The following is a 21458-nucleotide window of genomic DNA, read 5'->3' as shown; positions in this document are numbered from 1 at the left end:
TCTAGTATTTGTGCTGTTTGTAATTGAAATTAATATAAAAAAAGAGATGTTTTATGATTGACCATGAGACAACTTTCAACCAAATACCAAAGGATGTGGATGGTAGCAACTTTAGCTCACCGTTTTTATTACCGTACAATAACAAAAACCCATACCGTGTAGTAAGCTATATTGTAGAAAAGACTCTTGCAAGACAAAAAGTAAACAATTCAAATGGGGAAAAAACTAGTATGCACTTTCACCAATACGGAAACGAATTTTTATTTTAAGCACACGTTCTCATTTAGTTGAAGTATGCACATATTTTTGCCATAAAATTATTAAAACGACTAAAACTGATTAAGTTTGTTAAAATACTATGTTAAACAATGTTAAAGCCAGTGTTTTGTTATTGTATCAAATGTATTTATATATCTTGTATGGCTATTTGCTTGTTGCTTTTCTGTAATACATTCAAAAATTTAAATAAGTAGCTTTTCAGTCATATTTTCTAAATATGCTGCTTGTGTACTTTCGTTCTAACGTTGCTTTAAATGCCATGCGGGTATATTATTGGTGTACATGTTTATCTATTAAGTTCCATATTTTTCACAAAAATCACTTTTTACCATTTTGAACACTACTTTTTGCATTTACGATAACTAAACTAATGTCTGCTGTTCGTACCTATTTTTAATTCATTACATAATAGGGTATCTTTTTATCTTATATTATTAAATATTTATAAATATATTCTGATGAATGCTTTAAGATTGAATATTTCGTTTGGTATCTTTTTCGTAAATGTCAATTATTTCAATGATTACGAAAGAGAAATAATTCAAAATTCAAATTTGACGATTTTGTAAAGTTGCAGGGCATACATGTTTTGTTCCAGACGCGTCAAGTCTTATTTAATGTCTTCAATGTTGCATATTATTGTATATCAACAACAAATTAAAGTTATGTCGACAATAGCAATTTAACGCATATTTTTGAAATATTGGTCTGTTATCTTTGTTTAAATGATATTTCTTGCCAAGCTAGTTTAAGAAAAATCCAAAAAGGAAATGGAAAATTTAATAAAAATAAATCATTTGAAAAATGAATGAACGCTTTTGTTTTCCGTGTTTTCCTTTTGATGTTATCTCACTGGAGCAAAAATACTGACTTCAATCACGAAACTGTGCCCATAGAAGACGAATATATTTTGAAGGAAGAAACAGCACTAAAATATGGTAATTATAATCTTGGATATTGCGCTATCCTGTGTTAGACTGTAAAGGTTCTTTATATTTGTTAACTTAGGCTTTATTAACTAGTACTTATTTGATTATTGTTTGATCGTTTCGTCTGTGATTCTTTTGGATGAGTACCATTCGCCAGTTCACATTTCATTGCAAGAATGTGATAAATATTAAATTTCTATCGATTATGTTCTCATTCGTGTAACGTAACAGCATCCAAATTGCACCCATGTACCAAACACAGCTGCGGAAATCTTACAAGCTTTCTTAGATACTTAGCAATTTGCGTTTTTATTATTTAATAATATGCACGTCTTTCAACATAGCTACATATATGTACATATACACAAAACATTCAGAGTGTATATCAACAGATGAAGTATTCCCTGGAAAAAGGAAAATCTACGGAAACGTCGCCAGGCGATGTCCACAACAGGTCAACTTTTAAAAATGAGAAATATAAATATGTTACAGGCATCTATTTCGTAAACAATGAATAGTAAGCATGGATTATTGTCAAAGTATTTTACATATTTGAAAAAATAAAAAAAAACATCGGTTATTCGATTTTTACGGATGTGAATCTAAGCATGAATGCAATTAGGGTACTCCTCATTACAAAATCATAGATCTTTTAGAGTTGGGTTCAAACCAATTTTCTATAATTCAATATGGATTCAAAATAAATGGGTGAACTATATAATAGTAAATAAAGGATACATCTACAAGATAAAAACAGAATGGAAACTTTTGTCTGGGACATAAATAAATGCAAGTGAAAATACTGTAAAAATAGGTGCAATTTGCGTACCCTAACGTTGTACTACATATGAACTTTTTTTGTGATAATTTGTCATATCATGCTACTCGCTTGAGGATTTAAGGGCGAACGTGCCGTTGTTAATGTAAACATCAACGATGACGTCATATGCAAAATAGCGATAAACAGATTATCAAACTAGAGGATGTTTCTCGGCCACATCTCATCTCAGGGCTGTCGACAGTGCCTTCATGTACTACTTATGATGTTGTTATATAAAATAATTGTGAAGTTCAGCCACCTCTATATTTCCTTGATTTATATAAAAATGAGGAGATGTTGTATGATTGCAAATGAGACAACTATCAACCAGATTTAAAATGAGGTGGTAGTTAGCAATTATAGGCCACTGTATGGCCTTGAACAATAAAAAAAAAACATATAGTCAGCTATAAAAAGCCTGACATAAAAAGTGATAAACAATTCAAAAGAGAAAACCAATGACCTAATTTATAACAAATATACGAAAAACAAATATGACATACATGAACCAACGACAACATATGTGCTATAGGCTCCTGACTTGAGGCAGGCACATACAGAATTTGGCGGTGTTAAACAGGTTTGTGGGCGCACAACCCTCCCCATAACCTGGGACAGTGGTTCAACAATATAACATTATTAGAACAAACTGGAAAACATCAATTGCAAGTGGCTTAACTAAAAAAATTGACACGAGGCTAAATATAAAACAATAGACATAAGGCACCGAAATAAGAGTACTATTAAGTCACTTTGGAATGATTTTTAATTGTCAGTTGTGTCAAACGAATAATGTTAATTCGAAATTCAATATAATAAAATTCTCAAAGGCGGTTGAGAACACGATCAGTCAAGCAGCGACGCAATATTATGTAACATATGAATGCAAGCAAAATCAATGGAGCTTGATCAAATAATTTTTTAACATTAATTTTGAAACAAACAATACAGAGACGTACATTCTTTTTGCATATTTAGTAGTTACTCGTTCAGTTGTACCATGTTCGTTTAGAATTGTGAAATGTAACTTAATTCAATGCATCATCTTGGGTATCCCTCTTCGTACAACTCGTCAATGTGAATTTGCATGACATGTGACAATGCAAAATTGAGCACACAAACAATATGCGTAAAAAAGGTCAAGTTAGTTAAAAAAGATTACGACGATATATAGGGATTAATTAAACTCAAATATTGAAGACAAACTAATAACGTCTTGGTGGACATAGAAGTAAACCACCAAAGTAACTTAAATACAAATTTATCAAATGATTTTTGAAATCAAACTTAAAATCATGAACTAATAGTTTAAAATATTGAAATGAGTAATACGATATGTATGGAATGCGACAATATCACAGTTACGAATCAACACACATATCAACTCAGGCAAATTTTACCTTAGATGGCTATTTTTAATATCCTTTTTGGTCATGTAGCTCTTCAACTGTTTCGTTCTTATACATCAATATATTTCAAATGTTCGGCTTTTAGCGTTCTTGATGAAGATAAATCTAGAAAAGCGTTTCTGGCGCATGAAATTCATAACGTGTTGTTTTCATTTTTTTAAGCCTTTCCTATTGCCGTTCACGGCAACATTATTTGTAGAGTCTTATTGATTCAGACATTCTTTTTTTTCTATTGATACTGAACACGAAGAAAATATTTGCCATTTATAATTTAGATATCAATCCTTTCGAATGAGCTAAGTAAGTCCACAAATCGGATACCAAAACCAAATTATGTATGGAAAAAAAAACAATGCTATTCACTATACGTGGATGCAACCACTAGTAAGTTTTTGTAAGGCCATGAATATTATTTTTATCTGTGATGTTCTGCAGTATATATGTTTGACATTGCAAAGATTAAAATAAAAGCAGTACAGGTTGCATCTACATCTGTAACAATTTTATGTGGACGAAAAGGATTACGCCACACATGTTTGTATTCAGTGTATACATTCTTTGAAAAAACGCCGATTTGATGGATTTTTCTTAATCGTGTTATTTTTACACAAACCTTCGTTTACCAAAAGCTGAATTTAGCTTAAACGAGCTATACAGCATTTACATTTTTAATTTGCGTGCTTCATAACCTCGTACCTTTTGTAAATGTAATTTTGCAAGATCTCCTAAATATATAATTATAGACGTACGTTCTACGAGTGTCATAATCTCATGGAATTTTTCAGTTACTTTAGATTATATAGTACGGACGGAACTCAAACTGTATGATAACAATGATTCTATAGTTTATACCAGAAGTTCATACTATCCAGAGGCTACCAATGCGATTACAGCAATTCAGCTTCAGAAATGTCATCGATATAAAATAAAACTGCGATGTCAATACAGTATACATGGATGGTCCCCTATCGTAGAACATATATTTTGGGCAACATGTGTGTTGAATAATTGGGTAAACTAAATGTACAAGTGTTACATAATATAGCCGATACTCATACACATGATATTTGACACACAGGACAAGTAGTGAAAGTAGTCTTGGAAAAATTAGCCTTAAATCGATGTCACTGGCTTTCTGTATACAAATGATTGTTACTATGTATAATATTTTTTTACATGTGAAAAAGATTTAAATCTTTAGTACTGTTTTTTAACTTATGTTCGACAGTATGAAAACGCTTATTATTGTCTCCACAGAAAAAAGAGACTATAAATGTCACTAAGAACAATGAAATTATATTTCACATCTTAGAAGTAGGCAAAAGTTTTAAATTTACACAATAACATGTATTTTCAAAATATGAAAACATTAACTTATACTACATCGACCAATCTGCTTTTTTTTATTTTGGTAAATGGTTTTTTATGTTCTAGAGAACATGGTTTATTCTGACCTGAGTACAAACATAAACATAACTTGGACCTCTCCAACAGATCGATCAAGTATTGATGTAATTTTTGATAGTCTCGTAGACACACAGAAAAAAAAAATTGTGAATGAAATTCCAATAGATAATTCCCAGAAATACAGGTATCTGAATAAAAATGGCTTGAGCATTCAGTTTATATTACAAGACGTTTTAATTTCAGACGCTGGGTTATACAAGTCTGCAACAGCTTCCGACAGTACAGTAATTGATGGATGTGCCTTATTAGTGATTACAGGTACATACATTTATGTGGTTTCTACTGAAATTCTTTGTCTACAAAACATCTGAACTCATTTGTTTATACATACATAACTATAGTTTAGTACACTTCTATTATTTCTCTATGTTTCACATTATTTATAAATTCAAATATTACTAAAGTTGGTATCCATTAAAACTAGGAATGTCAACTCAATAAGGAAACACTTTCTAATACTCGTTGGTTTAACCAAACCATAATCGAGGAAACGCTGACCCAAAAAAAACTACACAATGGAAATAAATTATGCATATTTTACATTAAGGGTTTGTTGTCTAATGGACGTTACATAAATTTCTATCACGAACTAGACTGAGATTACTATAACTATATTTTAGTAATCTAAGTAGTTTTAGGACTTTGATAATAGGAGTTATATACAATAAGTGATAGCATTTACTATATGTACTCAATAAGAAGTTAAACCAATAATTAAATCAATAATTTAATAGGCACGTATTGCACATAAATGACAACAAAGTCAAACCAGATAAAACAACAGTTACATTTTGAAAAGAAAAAATAGAAAGATTTGATGATAAGACGTTACACTATTTACGCAATTAATTAAGAGTCACTTCAGCGTGCGACGATTTTTTGCATTAAGATCCGTTTAATCAAAAGTGTCGGTCTATATAGGAAAGATGCTCTTATGTGTATCCCGCAACTTTAAAGAACTCGGTTATTCGTTAGTATTTCAAACCGCAAGGTTATGGAGGCAATTTAAACGACAATTTAGCACAAACACACGAACTAATTTTTTTAACAATGATTAATTAATGATCCATCATTAATTCTCTGAGGGGCGTTCCTAAGAAAATCATTTTTATGAGTAAAAGGATACAATGTATTAACAGGAAACTGATTACTACGTAGTTGAATATCATTTATTTTTTCGATACTGTATTTTACCAAGTGATATTCGAGTATTCAAGTACTCGTTCACATCCCTAATTAAAACATATATAAATGATATTGTGCCTGCAAACATGTATATGCAATTCTATTTCATAGAGTTGTTGAAATAACCTTTGACGTCTGTCTGTACCTAGTCAGGAATATGACAATTGTTTTCCATTCGTTATATATGTTTGAGCTTTTGATTTTGCTATTTGACAAGAGATTTTCCAGTTTGAATGTTTCATGGAGTTGGGTATTTTTATTATTTTAGAATTACATTGTTTGTTAAAAATGGTTATTAAGCAATACAGTTTCGAATCAACATTTGCCCATGCATATTCGACAATACTAGATTTTCTATCGTTGAATTTCAGAGCGCCCTAAGACTCCATATTTGACATATGATAAACAACAGTTTGTTGGAAGTACAAGTGTATTTAAATGCTCATCTGCAGTAAAACGACATCCAATGTATCTTCCTAGCAATTTGCAATACATCTGGTCTGTAGTCGGCATTAAACAAGGCGACACATTACGCATTAAACAAGGCGACACATTAAGCATTAATCCAATTACGAAGTCTGATAAAGGAAAGGATGTGACATGTGCTGTTACTGACGATAGAGGAAAAGTCTCTGCCTCGAGCAATACAGTTAGTTTAGATCCGTACTGTAAGTAGAAGCTGTTTAAATAAAAATAAACGATTAATGTACTGCATATGAATATGTTTTCGTCATTCTACTTCTTGGTGATTTCTGTTTATTTTTTAGCAAGTACACATGCTTTATTGGGATAAAGATAAAGAATAATCTAAACTTTGACGTCTTGTATTCTTGTTTATAGCCATTGTATTTTGTTTTGTTTATCAAATAATTCAAATGTATCTGAATCAACATGAGTTATGACATCTCTCTTTTTTCGTAACTTGTTCAAAACGACATGCAGGTACATGCAATATCATGTCTAATTTTGAGATTAACAAAATAAAGATTAAAACAAACAACATCATAGATATTCTATTAACTGTTTTGTGATGTTTCAGATGGTCCTGAATCTATTAGACTTTCAACAGACTCTGAATCAGTCAATGTTGCAAAAGGAAGTCGCTTTACAGTAACTTGCTTCGCAATATGTTATCCCAAATGCTATTTTGTATGGAAAGAATGAACAATGACCTAACATACACAATAAACGATGTATCTCAAAGTGATGATGGTATTTATTCATGCGTGGTTACACATCAAAATGATACTGCAAGGATAGGAAATATTGAAGTAACAATAAATTTTTATGGTAAGTGTTAGTTACATTGATTATTCTCAATTGGCATACTAAAAATACTGTTCGATTGATACATAGTTTTGTACTTAAACAAACTCAACAGAGAAACCGTGCTAAGGGATATAGTTACGACACTGTTGTCAAATCATTAAAGATGGCATATTTTGGTATTAATATTGATTCACTCATAGGGTCTTTGCATCGGAAATAAGCACATTTATTCTAAAACCAGTTTTTGGCATGATACGGGTTATTTTCGTCTCATATATTTAATGATAGTATGATACTAAACCATTAACGGGCGGGATTGTGCTTGAATTTCTTATGATGAAGACCTAATCTTTCAATCAGTTAAATTGAGGTCTGGAGCTGGCATGTCAGTAACTGCTAGTAGTCCTTTGTTAATATATGTATCATTGTCATTTTTCTTAGTTTCTTTTGTTAACTATTCTGAAATCGGACTCGGACTTCTTATAAACTGAGTTTTACTGTGCGTATTGCTGTGTGTTTGTTTATTCTACATTGGCTAGAGGTATAGGGGGAGGGTTGAGATCTCACAAAACATGTTTAACCCCGCCGCATTTTTGCGCCTGTCTCAAGTCTGGAGCCCTAGCCTTTGTTAGTTTTGTATTTTGTTATAATTTTAGTTAATTTATGTGTTTTGGAGTTAAGTGTTACGTCCATTTTCACTGAACTAGTACACATTTTTGTTAAGGGGCAAGCTGAAGCACGCCTCCGAGTGCGGAATTTTCTCGCTGTGTTGAAGACCCATTGGTGGCTTTCGGTTGTTTACTGCTTTTTTGGTCGAGTTGTTGTCTCTTTGACACATTCTCCATTTCCATTCCCAACTTTAACAAAGGTTGCAAATACCTCTTGCAAAATTGATAGCAAGTTATGGTTGTAATAATCAGGCCCATTAGCTTTGATGATGCAAAAGTATTACTGCATACATCATTTCCTCGTAAACCTCTAGTCGGGACTTGGTAGGTATCATATTAAGGAACACGTACTCGGCACATGGTAATATGTATAGCAATATATGGTAATATTTCTTTTAAATGTCGGTAAAACGTCATATCTTTGATTATAAAGAAAACTTTGTCTAAGTTAGACTGTACAGCTTATATAGTTATTAAATTCAATATTAAGAATCGTGTTAAGGTATCACTGTAGAGCATATTTTATCAACACTTTTGTCCATTCAAACGTGGTTCAAAACATATTAAATGCTTTTATTTAATTTCCTAAAACTTGTACATAAGAGTTTTAGTTTTTCAGTTTTTGAAGTTTTGCGGCTGTCGTTACATACTCACGGTAATTTTCACATATCGCGCATTTAATCGATGATGTTTGTATAAATTCCATTACACCTATAAGCTGCAGTTGTGATTGAAAATTGTGAGCTCATTTTCAATTGTAAATTTTTATATGGGTTTCGTTCCAGACTTTCATTGTCAATTTTTCCAATGTCGGATATATTCAGTATATACTTGAAGATCGTTCTGTTTTACTCCAACGTTTTTAGGCATTCGTTAATTTAGGGGTAAAATTTGAAGTGCCATTGGTATATTTTTACATCCAAAGACTGACAATGAGATGAAGCATGTGCAGTAACATTTGATTTCAAAATTCGAAGACGTACATCAACCCACATTTCGGTGACATCTTCATGTAAACTCATTATGAATTAGTACAAGAATAAATCAACTAATAAATAAATTAATTATTAGATATACAAAAAAGGCATAACACTAGCTTTATGTCCAAAACAAATTGACAAAATTACTAATGGTGAGTACATGTACGTCAAAAGACAAAATCTACGAATTGAGAAATAAAATTTCACAAATCGTTAACTGAAACAATTAAAATTGTTTAGATTACATGACTAGCACTACTGTCTAAAATAAACAAAACATATTCGAAAAGACTTTATAATAAAATTGATGTACATGTATCGTCACATTTTTCCGTATACTCGTTTACTAATAGAACTTTCCTGACAGTCGTCTGTTTATATTTTCACATGTATTTGAATTGCGAATGAATCTTCAACATGTACTATATACATTAAATTCAAAATGCTTAAATAGAAAATTCTATGCATATCATTGTTTTACATAACATATAAACGTTGTCTTTTATATGATTTAATACCTTGACTGATGTATTTATAATTTAACTAGAAAAAGTAATCGAAACATCAACAGAAGGAGCTAAAACCTTAAAAGCAGAAACGACGTCGTTAGATTTTGCAAGTAAATATATTTATTGCTATATATCAAATTCGTATGTTCATTCATGAGAGACCTGTATAGTATTTGAAGCTTTGCGGACGTCCATGTATAGTTTTACTGTCGCAAATTGAGTTTACCTGTTGACGCATAGCGGAGACATGTGAACAGATATTTGCCACAGTAAAACTATCGATGCACGTTCACAAAGCTTCAAATACAATACAGTTACCTCTATTCTAATGCAAAATAAACAAATCATTCAATTTTAGTCATTATTTCTGTGTAAAATTTTCATTAAACGAAAATTCCACAAATAATCTTATCTTCCTTGGCAACTAAACTAGGTGACGTTATAAGTATGCTTACCGTGTCAAAGATAAACACCGGGCGTTTTCTGACTACCTACCTGAGAATGTCATAAAATAAATTAAAAAAAAATTCCAGGCGCAAAATGGAAGTTTTGTGCTTATTGTTGGAGAAATTACATGTAAATACATTCCTGAATCAGAAATGTCGGCTTCGCTTAGTTACAGACAGGGCGATATATAATTTTCCGCTGATTGTCAACCAACCAGAACCGTTGATACAAAATAATTGCACTAGAATTGTATATTCAAATCTAACAATTTAAACTTTGTTTGCGACACCAATAATTAAGCCTGTAAAATTATAGGAGCTAAGTATTAAACTATTTCAATTGACTGTATGTCATTTATACTTAGATTTGATTTTACAACTCTCTCTGTTCAACTGAATCTTACATTTGATAAAAAAAGTAGATTCGATTAGTATATAACAATTATCTAAGGTAGAAAAGTATGGACGAGAAAAAATGACTAGAAATTGTAGTTACTTTTTAGCTTCATTCTTCTTTGGTATATATCTGATTTACACCAAATGAGCAAATTTATTTCAGCATTAGGTTAATTAAAAGACAATAAAATAGTAAATACGATTAATGCAACCTACCTGTATATATCAATCATAACAAGTGGATCAGAAACAAAAGCCACTCATGCATTTTTGAAATCAACATAATTCAATCTGTCGGGGTTTCAGCAATGAACACAGTGAACCACAAAGGAGGAATAATTACACGTTGTATTATTTGGTCTTTATTATTGATTAGAAAACACAATGTCTTCAATCTTTCAAAACCTTTGTTAATTTTTATTCTGAGTGATCATCTCGCCCTCCCCCCACCACCCCCCCCCCCCCCCTCCCGAAAAAAAAGAAAGAATGATCGGTTCCTACTGAAAACCATTATATTAATATGGTGTAATTTGAAAGTTCCATGTATGTCCTTATTATGCAGACTACAGTACCATAACAAAAGTTAAGACAGAACTGTTAAGATTTCCTTACAACACAGGATTAGTGCATTTTAAGCAATATCACCCCACATTGGCCATTTTTATCACATACTGTGCAATTGTTTCAGCTCCTAGTCAATCAGTCTAGTCAATGTATGCGTGATCCAATTAAATCTGGGATGACATGTTCAAGTAATTGATGTGTATGATGATTGCCTTTAGTCTACTACTGGGTTAGTATGGGATATTATATTTTGGGAGAGGTAGGATTTTGGAAATGAATAATCTTGACTGAAAAAAATAACCTTTTCTAAAACAGGATAAAAATGCATTTCATGTCTTGTAAAATAACAATAATCTTGTACAAAAGTAAAAATAAATAGTTGATATTCCGGCGTGTCATTTGTTGTAGGATGAGTCGGTTTGACTTGATCGCGGAAATTCAACGTAATACATTTAATTTTGAATCAACAGGTGTCACTTCAAAAGAGATAATCATTTATCCAATTATTGGTGTTGTTGTTGTTATAATTGGTACTGTAGTTTTGATACTAGTATGCTGGCGTCGACGGCGCAACTCTCCTCCAAGAACTGGAAAACCATTCGAAGAACCTGACAAGCAAGTATCAACAGTATCAGCCATATATGATACCATTAATGAACAGAGAGAGCTTACTTCAAATATGTATAATCCAAATTCAGAATATCTGGATCCATTTCATGAATAAGCTTCTTCTAGGACAGACACAAAATATGTTTCAGTGATCTTATGCGCAGAAACGGAGATACGAGTCTTACAGAAACAAATGTGACATCAACTGCGCAACCAGATATCGAGACAGTTCCTAAGTCCTTAAATGATACAGATGGTTTACAATCCTTTTCCAATCCGCTAAGATATGAAGTCGTCGATAATTATTGGTCAAGCGAAAACAGCGACAACAGTGACTACCTAAGACCCGTAAACTTCAACAACCAACGAGTCAGTTTTTTTTTTCTAAAGAAAGAAAGTGACTCATAGTGTTTAAACACGGTAACGACTGCAAATCAATTCGTTTAGAATGTAATGACGGAAAGGATAGTTTTTTTTACCTTAATACATTATTAATTTTTTGTCTGTATTAGTTACATGGTTTTTTTTCTCATAAAAATGTCGTCACATACTTAAATATCAATGGCTATTTACCAGACTCATTCTTAAACATGTTGACATTTGGGGTTATTTAGTTACATTATAGATTCGTTGAGTATTTCTTTTGAACACACAGCTATTTCAACCGTGACAATATTTATCTAACCTGGAATGTGTATATGTGATATTTTTCAAATTGGTTTGTATTTAATATCATAATATTCAAATAACTCATTTAGTGTTTAAAGAGTAAAATATGTTATACATGTAGTTGGAACCTGATATAGAACATATTTTGTTATTATATAGATATAAGAAGATGTTGTATGAGTGCCAATGAGACAACTCTCCATCCAAGTCAAAATTTATAAAAGTAAACCATTATAGGTCACAGTATGGTCTTCAACACGGAGCCTTGGCTCACACCGAACAGTAAGCTATAAATGGTCCCAAAAATTACTAGTGTAAAACCATTCAAACGGGAAAACCAACGGTCTAATCTATATAAAAAACGAGAAACGAGAAACACTTATGAACCATATAAACAAACGACAACTACTGAACATCAGATTCCTGACTTAGGACAGGTGCAAACAAATGCAGCGGGTTTAAACATTTTAATGGTACCAAACCTTCACCCTTTTTCCTGAAACAATACTGTAACATCACAACACAGAAAGACATACTATAAAATATCAACTGAAATGGCTTAACTCAATCAAAGGACATATTAACACTATTGAACATACACTGAACAAATAAATTTGACCTAGGATACAATGTAAATACAAAATAAATAAACTAAGGGAAGAATAATAAAAGTAACATATTATATTGGTATGAAATGTTAAAAAATTAAAGAAAAACAATATGCTCCAACAAAAATATCCGCCATTTGCAATAACTTTAAACACAGGTAAATGAAAATAATTTTGTTGTTAGGTATACGTGTACAGTTCCAATAGAGAAAGGAAATATTTTTACAAAATAAATAATGTTGATGTTCATAGTACGAAGTGAAAATTTATAGTTATACCAAACACTTATCAAAGCTGGTATATAGACCAGATATAACCCTGAATAACATTAAATAACAAAAAAGCAATACAATTAGTATCAACAGGTCAAATAGACAAGAAAGTACGATTTGAGAGTACTCGCAGTTACTGACAGCTAGTTAAAAGCGAAAACAATTAATAATAAGAAATAATGCATCAGAGACTAAAATCAACTAGAACACATCCCAGGGATTTAGTATTTTAACGTCATGGAGAGTCGAAGAAGACATGACTAGTGCAATGTCAAAAATAAATGTATCGACAGACAGTAGGATAGTTAGGAGTTTAACCTCTTTATAGATCAAAACGAGCGTGGGTGTGTCTTTATACATCCCGTTTGAAAAGAATACAAATTTAGTTTTAATTTGCTGATGACAAAATCGATATTAGTGCCAATGTAAACTATATTCAAAGATCTAATTACAACATTGGTAAGATAACCTTTACTAATAAGTTTGTTTAAAGGTTCGATGAGTTTACACGGATCACATAGTGATTTCCGCGCTTAAAGTACAATATTACCGTAAAATTTAGGATGCGAAATACCGTTTTTAATCAGTTTTCTACAAGTACAGCCAAATTTACTAATCAAATCTTTGTATCTATGAAAGAACTTAGCAAAAGTTTTACGTAATTTATGGTAACAAAATCCTTGACTTAATAATTTACCAGTGATGCATTGATTACGTACGTTAAAATTTATGACATCACTACACACACGGGCATAACGAACGAGTTGGGATATATAAACACCGTATGATGGAGCCAAAGGAACATCGCCGTCTAATAAAGGAAAATTAACAATAGGGAATGAAAAATCGTCTCTTTTGTCGTTAATTTTCGTATGGAGTTTTCCTTTAGAGATTGAAATGTCCAAATCCAAAAAAGGACAAATACTGCTGTGTATGTTAGATTTAGTTAAAGTAAGTTCTATTGGGTAAATTTCGGTAGTAGATTTAAAGAACTCTGGATTATTTAACGAAAAAATATCATCTACATAACGGAAGGTATTGTTGAATGTATCAACCAAATGTAACAATGCCGTGTCTTTACTGAGTTTTGTCATAAACTGAGATTCATAGCAATACAGGAATAAATCTGCTATTAAAGGGGCGCAGTTAGTGCCCATAGGAATACCTACTACTTGTCGATACACTTTATCGCCGAAACGTACATTTATGTTGTCCAGGAGAAAATTTAAAGCTTCAATCATATCTTCACATTTCCAGTAAGTGTATCTAGCATACTTTCCTTTTTCGTTACAGAAAAATGCTTTAAACGAGTTACAGAAAATAAATTTGTAATGAGATTGTTCAAAAGACCATTTAATTAAATATGAAAACTTTTTTCTTGATAAGATTGTGTGGATATGCATGTTACTGAAAAATAAAAATGGTTTCAAATAAATGACTATTTCTAATTTGTTATGTAACGTGGTTGTAAATAATAATAGGTTTATATGACAAAAAAGTATTATTTTGTTAAACTGAAAATGATGAAAACCTACATATTATTATAAACTCCAATATCGGACAATTAAATGATTGGAAATGCCGTATAGCTACTGTTGTATAGTTGAACTAAATCAATGCAGTTAAGCTAAAAGATAAATCACAATTCTTTTGCGAAAATTTAACGATACAATTCTGGTCATTTCGTCAAGATATATATCGTTATCATTTTATACAAAATAGTATTGAATTGAACATAAACTGAGTTTTTTTTCCATCTAATCCGCCGTTTGGATTGAACTATTATATACCACATCTAAAGCTACAAAGGAAATGAGGTAAAATCTAATGATGACAGTAACTATTCAGAGAGTTATGACGCAAAAACACACGAAAAATAGATTACGCCTGGTTCAGCAGCCAAAAAACGAACAGTATTAATATAAATAAAAAAAGGGATGAGGTGTGATTGCCAATAAGACAACGTTCAACCAGAGACCAAACGACACAAAAACAGCTATAGGTTACCACACGACCTTCAACAATGAGCAGAACACATATTGCATAGTCGGCAATTAAAAGGCCCCTAAATGACATATGTTAAACAATTCAAACGAGGAAAATAAAAGCCTGATTTATAAAAAAAACAAACAACGAAAAGCATATATGATATACAGCAACATACGACAATCAGAAAATTAAAAGCATATAAATAGATACTACAGTTAATGATTTATGTATAAAAACGTATAACAAAATACTAAACTCCCCAGTTTGATGTTAATTCAAAATGGCGAAGTCCATACAAACTGACACAAACAACGGAACGAGTGGACAAAAAACAGTCATACTGATCATACAATGAAGAATAACCTTAACTAAAAGGTGAGTTTTTAGACTTTGAAATTTCCTTTCTAGTTAATTCAAAAAGTCTAAACATCATTGTACAACTTTTGATTGGGTATTTGAGAAACTAAGATACTAATTATATTAAACGATTTTATGTTGAAGATATTTTTGTCGTCTTTATTAACAAAATTGATACAAGAATACGACACATTTTTAAAGCATGCTGGTTGTAGTACTTCCTGCTTACAAATGTTTAGTAAATAATAACCGTAACCGTAACGTTAATTTTGTTGGTATATGAAATGATGTAAAAATATATTATTCGGCTTCATGTGATACAGTTATCGTGCATGTGGAAACAGACCATTTCCAGAATAAGTAATTAAAACACAATACCATTAAAATTCGAACGGGTATTTCAGTTCTATCAATTTTTTTTATCCAAAATTAAATGCTAGTATCCATAATCATTCAAAGAGTTTCAAAGGTAAGCCGGAAACGTCTAACTGGATATCCTACCATTATACAAACCAGCGTATGATGTTAACTGCAAATGCCGTATATTTATTTTTGGCCCTATTTCTTACTGAAGATTTCCATTTAAAAAGACACGCAATAATGAGTATCAACCAATTTGGTTAGCTTATGCAAGTTTTAAGTTTTTTTCAGCTGTGGATACATCAAAAACGAAACCGTATGAAGTGTCGTAAGCCTTTTCAGAAAACTACTAAAGTAATCTAAAGCCAATGTCTCATGACTAAAATAAGTCAGTGCATATCCACAGAATTTAGTGTAAAGTCTTCAAAAACGGTCTGGTCTGAGAAAACCTTATACAATGACAATATCTTTTTTAAGTATTGACAAGATGTATAACCGTAAGTATCAATAACTGAATAGGAATATGTACTTTTTACATGTTTCCGTCAGTTGTTTTTTTTCATGGTACATTTATGCATTTTTGTTTGCTTTACGTGTATACATCTTCCATGGCCTCAACTCTGCGATATATCTTTTTTCTATGTGTGTACATTAGAAGATTAGCAATAGAAAGCTTTCACTATATTCAATATGTTTATTTTGTGTACGTCTAGATTGAAACAAAAGTTCGTTCAGCATTTTTCAATTATTTTCAAAAGTTTGGTTCATAAAAATTGAATTCGATACATTGTGACATCAACTACAGTACCGAATGACTTGTTGAGTGTGACCATTATTAACGGTACCTATACCATTAACTTTCTATTAAATTTGAGATTGGCATGTTTCAAATAATCTGATGATCACTGAAAGCAAATTGAATTGCTCTATTTTCTATTTAAACTTGTTTTATTCAGGATTCACTAGTAGACGGCGTTAAACTATTTATTTATGACAATGTGTGACTTTGTAATTGATAGCTTTTCACAAACAAACGGTTAAATCTTAATCTACATCATAGAAAATGTAATATGTATTTGTACGCGCAACGATAAAGGAAACATGTTTCTAAAGCTCGTTTAAATACATTTTTACATTTTTCTACAATTTACGAATATTGTCTATATATCAGACTACGCGTATAGTCTGAATATTCAAACGATAACTTCTTTGTATTTTAACATTCTCGAGTATAACTAGAAAATGTATATAAAAGTAGAAAAAAAATGTTAGCTATGAATTATGCAACCCCCCTAATAAATCGATTTTGAACTTAAACGGTCATTTTGATAGAACATGTCTGAAAAGACTGAACAATAAATCTATAAGATTTAGTCATGTTCAATTTTCAATAAATTTTAATCCTTATCTCTTGTGGCAATTCAGCACTGTTCAGAGACAACCCCTTGCAGTCAAATGAAATCTATTCCGTCTATTTTCAGACTTTTCAGTAGCTGTTACTTACTTGTACAAATACAAAAAGTACTGAATTGTCTAAAAAGCTTCTGAACAGCATTGGATTGACTGCGAGTGAAATTTCTTTAATGAACTGTACTGAAATAATAACATTAAGAAATGATCTAAGAAAAATACTTAAGAATGTTAGCTACTCTGTTGCAAAATAGCTAGGTTTTTTTAAATTACTGTCATAAATTGGTAGTATATGAATAATGGAACTAATAAGCAGAAACAAATGAAGGGTCCGTGTCCTTGTTTTCGAGCCATTATTGTATAAGTCATTGCAAATTTGGCGGGAAAGGATTCTCACTACATTTTCCATACACTTAACATATAAACCTTTTTTTCCACGCATATGTATCAAATAATAAAAAGTCGAAAAGATAGTTTTACCACAGTTAGTCATTGCTCATACAGATATGCACATCTTAAGTCCTAGTAGTTCCGCATTACGTTATTAAAAAAAAATAAAGCATGTTTTGTACATATTAGCGTAGCATACTTGTTCATAATATTTTTGTCATAAATCAATATTTAAACCTTAGCTTGATCTTTACTTTATTACTGACTTAAAAATTGGCATCTCATGGAATCTCAACAAAGTGAAAAAGCAGATATAACGGTAGAAAATTGATCTCTGCATTGATGTATAGGTGTTTTATGTCTAGTAACAATTATTTAATATCAAAAAATAAGACGATATAATGGTATTATTGCCAATGAGACAACTCTCCACCAGAGACGAAATGACATAGAAGTTAACACCTATAGGTCACCGTACGATCTTCAACTATTAGCAACAACAAAAAAGTACCCCAATAGTTAGCTATAAAATACCCCATATGATTTACAGCAACAAACAGCAACCACTGAATTTCACGCTCCTGACTTGGGACAGACGCATACAAATTTTTGCGGGGTTAAACAAGTTTGAAGGTGCTAATCCTCCCTGACCTGGGACACTGGTGTAACATTACAACTTAAGAGCAAACTATAAAACAAATATATCTTACAAAACACAGACCGGACGTGGCAGGGTACTTATACATCCCCACAACAAAATAGATACTAAGTACAAATCTGAGACTCAGAGTACTAGCAGTTACTGCCAGCTTCTTCAAAGCTAATAACATCTATATAATAGAAAATGAAAAAAATATGCATCTAAGGCTAAAATATCAATCAGTTCACATCCAACATCTAATGGATTTAGTGTAAAGACTCCATTATCATCAGATTGTAGAGCCGAGGATGTGCATATGTATATAAAAAATAATATTGAGTTTCATTTTAATTTACTGATAACAAAATTAATATTAATGCCAATAAAAACATTCAAAGATCTAATTACAACGTTGAATGGGTAATATTTTATAATAAGTGTATTTAAAGAATCGATACGTTAACCCGGATTGTATCTAAAAAAAGTAGAATAACAAAAATACCGAATTCCAAGGGATTCAAAACGAAAGGTTCTTCATAAAAAGGCAAAATCAAAAGCTTAAACATGTCAAACACGTGGAAAACAACTGTCATATTCCTGACTTGGTACAGTAATGAATTTCGGGCACAGTATACAACATTTTCGTAAACGTTAGGATGTGCTATCCCGTTTAAGCTTATTACAACCAAACTCCCAAACCAAATCGTTGCATCTATTGTAGTATTTAGTAAAGGTTTTAAGTAATTTGTGGTAACAAAATCGCTGAATTAATAATTTACCAGTAATACATAAATTACGTTCACTGAAATCCAAAACGTAACAACAGACACGAGCATATCGGAGGAGTTGTGATATATAAACACCGTCAAAAAATGGAAAATTAACAATCGCGAACGAAACATTGTCCCTTTTTGTCGTAGATTTTAGTGTGGAGTTTCCCGTGTAAACTGAAATATATCTATATCTAGGAAAGGACAGTTATTGCCGTTGATATTTGATTTATTTAAAGTAAGTTCCTTTGGGTAAATTTTTCGCAGTATATTTAGAAAGTTCGTGATTATTTAACGAAAAATTATCATAAGGATAACGGCAAGTGTTGATGAATTTATCAGAATGGTAATACATGAACCTTTTATATGATACATGTATACCCTGCTTTTGACTAGAACTTGTATATTAAGTATTTTATTTTAATACGCTAACGTACGCGTAAAAAGCCAACACCCTATGGAGAGTCGATACTATATGTTTTCTAATAACATCATCGGTATCAATTCAATTTCACCAGATAAAATTGAGAATGGAAATGGAGAATGTGTCAAAGACCACCCGACCAAAGGACAGAAAACAGCCAAAAGCCAACAATGGGTCTTCAAAACAGCGAAAAAATCCCGCACCTAGAGGCGGGTTCAGCTGTCCCCTAAACAAAATGTGTACTAGTTCCGTGAAAATGGACGTCACACTAAACTTCAAAACCTATAAACGAACTAAAATTAAAAAAAACAACTTACAAGACTAACTAAGGCCAGAGGCTCCTGACTTGGGTATGTATGGATGTTAAACACCTTAGGGGCGGAAAACTGCGGCGGGGTTAAACATGTTTTGTGAAATCTCAACCCTCCCCTATACCTCTACCCAATGTAGAATAAACAAACAATCAGCAATACGCACAGTCAAACTCAGTTCAAAAGAAGTCCGAGTCCGATGTCAGAATAGGTAACAGAAGAAACTAAGCAAAATGACAATGAAACATAAATTAACAAAGGACTACCAGCAGTTACTGACATGCCAGCTCCAGACCTCAATTAAACTGGTTAAAGATTATTTCTTAACATATGAAAATGAAGCACAATCCCGTTTGTGGTTAAGTATCATACCATCATAAAATATATGAGAAGAACATAACCCGTATCATGCCAACAACTGGTTTTAGAATAAATGTGTTTATTTCCAATTCAAAACCCCAAAAATATGCCATCTTTAATGACCTGACAACAGTATCGTTACTATATCCCTTCCGAATAAGTCTGTTTAAAGGTTTGGTTATCTTTTGAGGTGAATGCCAACATTTTTATGCTTTTTATAGAATATTTGCATAATAGATTGGATGTGAAATACCTGAACGTATAAGATGCCAATTTCGTTGAATAATGTCTCCTCAGTGATGCTCGATGTCAAATATGTCCCATAAACGCTGAAGAGTTGATAAAACATTATAAAAGGATCAAAAGTAAGACTAATCCTGGGAAAACAATCAGAGCTATTCAGGAGGGAGATAAATTCTTTAATTGAAAATGATTTCGAAGTTCTATAAAAGAAGGGCAAAAGATACCAGACGGACATTCAAACTCATTAATCGAAAATAAACTGACAACGCCATGGCTAAAAAAGAATAAAAGACAAATAATAGTGCACAATACACAACATAGAAAAGACTAAGCAACACAACCCCCACCAAAACTGGGGTGATTTCAGGTTTTCCTGAAGGGTAAGCAGATCCTGCTCCACATGTGGCACCAGTTGTGTTGCTCATGTTAATACAAACCCGGTTACAAGTCTAATTCGGTAGATCACATTCGTGAAAATGGGACGGAATTGTAGTTACGACATTAGGAACATATCCGCTATCATTTGTTAATTTTTTTTCATTAGGTCTTTCCACTTTTCCGTGGAAATCCTATTGCTTTTGTTCTGATGATTATTTTTCTTTTTTTCTTCCGCCAAATTTTGTTCCTTCGCTGTTTTGTTGTTTCGCAAGATGTCGCTTAGATATTTGGAATATAATATCGAACAGTTTATACGCTTTTGAAACTTACACCGCTTAACCGAACACTTTACGTTGTAAGAGTAATCTCCCAAAACACTGTTTATCTTGTGCCCACTACTCCTTCGCAACCGTAAAAGGTTACGACAAATTAATTTTACCAAATTGCTCGTTATATCTTCAGGATTATGCTGACCATTTGCCCAAAAGCTATACGGAGACTCCATATGAGAGTTATTTCCCCTTATGCATTTGATATATATGATATGCATTTGCAACTCATAAACCGTAAGCCGTATAAACGTAAAGTCCTTTTATTTGAGGTCCTTGGGTCCAAACTAAGAAAATGAGGTCAAGGTTATGGGTCAAGGTCATGTTCTAAATTTTGACATTTACTTCATGCTGCTTTTACTTACAAAAAAGTTAGGGGGTATTGACAAAAAAAATTTGACCAAAATGTTAGTTGCGA

General features: G+C 31.9%; 2 protein-coding genes across 5 annotated transcripts in view; both read left to right on the top strand.

The window, feature by feature from the left end:
• LOC127710164 (uncharacterized) overlaps positions 1-21458 on the top strand; it is a 182521-nt gene that overhangs the window by 69149 nt on the left and 91914 nt on the right. Inside the window, exon 6 of one of the 4 annotated variants that reach the window (XM_052215899.1) lies at positions 11392-12041. The exons of the other annotated variants lie outside the window; for them this stretch is intronic. Within the exon in view, the coding sequence (XP_052071859.1) occupies positions 11392-11645 (254 nt within the window). The 3' untranslated portion in view covers positions 11646-12041. Of the gene's footprint in view, positions 1-11391; positions 12042-21458 lie in introns of those variants that run through there. 4 annotated transcript variants of the gene reach the window in all.
• On the top strand, positions 4461-7379 carry LOC127710167 (uncharacterized). The gene is made up of 3 exons (XM_052215904.1): positions 4461-5162; positions 6461-6757; positions 7129-7379. The coding sequence occupies exons 1-3, from the start codon at positions 4853-4855 to the stop codon at positions 7251-7253; spliced, it is 732 nt and encodes a 243-aa protein (XP_052071864.1). The 5' UTR covers positions 4461-4852; the 3' UTR covers positions 7254-7379.

This window comes from Mytilus californianus, unplaced genomic scaffold (assembly GCF_021869535.1).
Source record: "Mytilus californianus isolate M0D057914Y unplaced genomic scaffold, xbMytCali1.0.p SCAF_7, whole genome shotgun sequence".
Classification (NCBI taxonomy): Eukaryota; Metazoa; Mollusca; class Bivalvia; order Mytilida; family Mytilidae; genus Mytilus; species Mytilus californianus.
The sequence above is the reverse complement of the archived record's forward strand: the minus strand, read 5'-3'. Positions and strand labels throughout refer to the sequence as shown.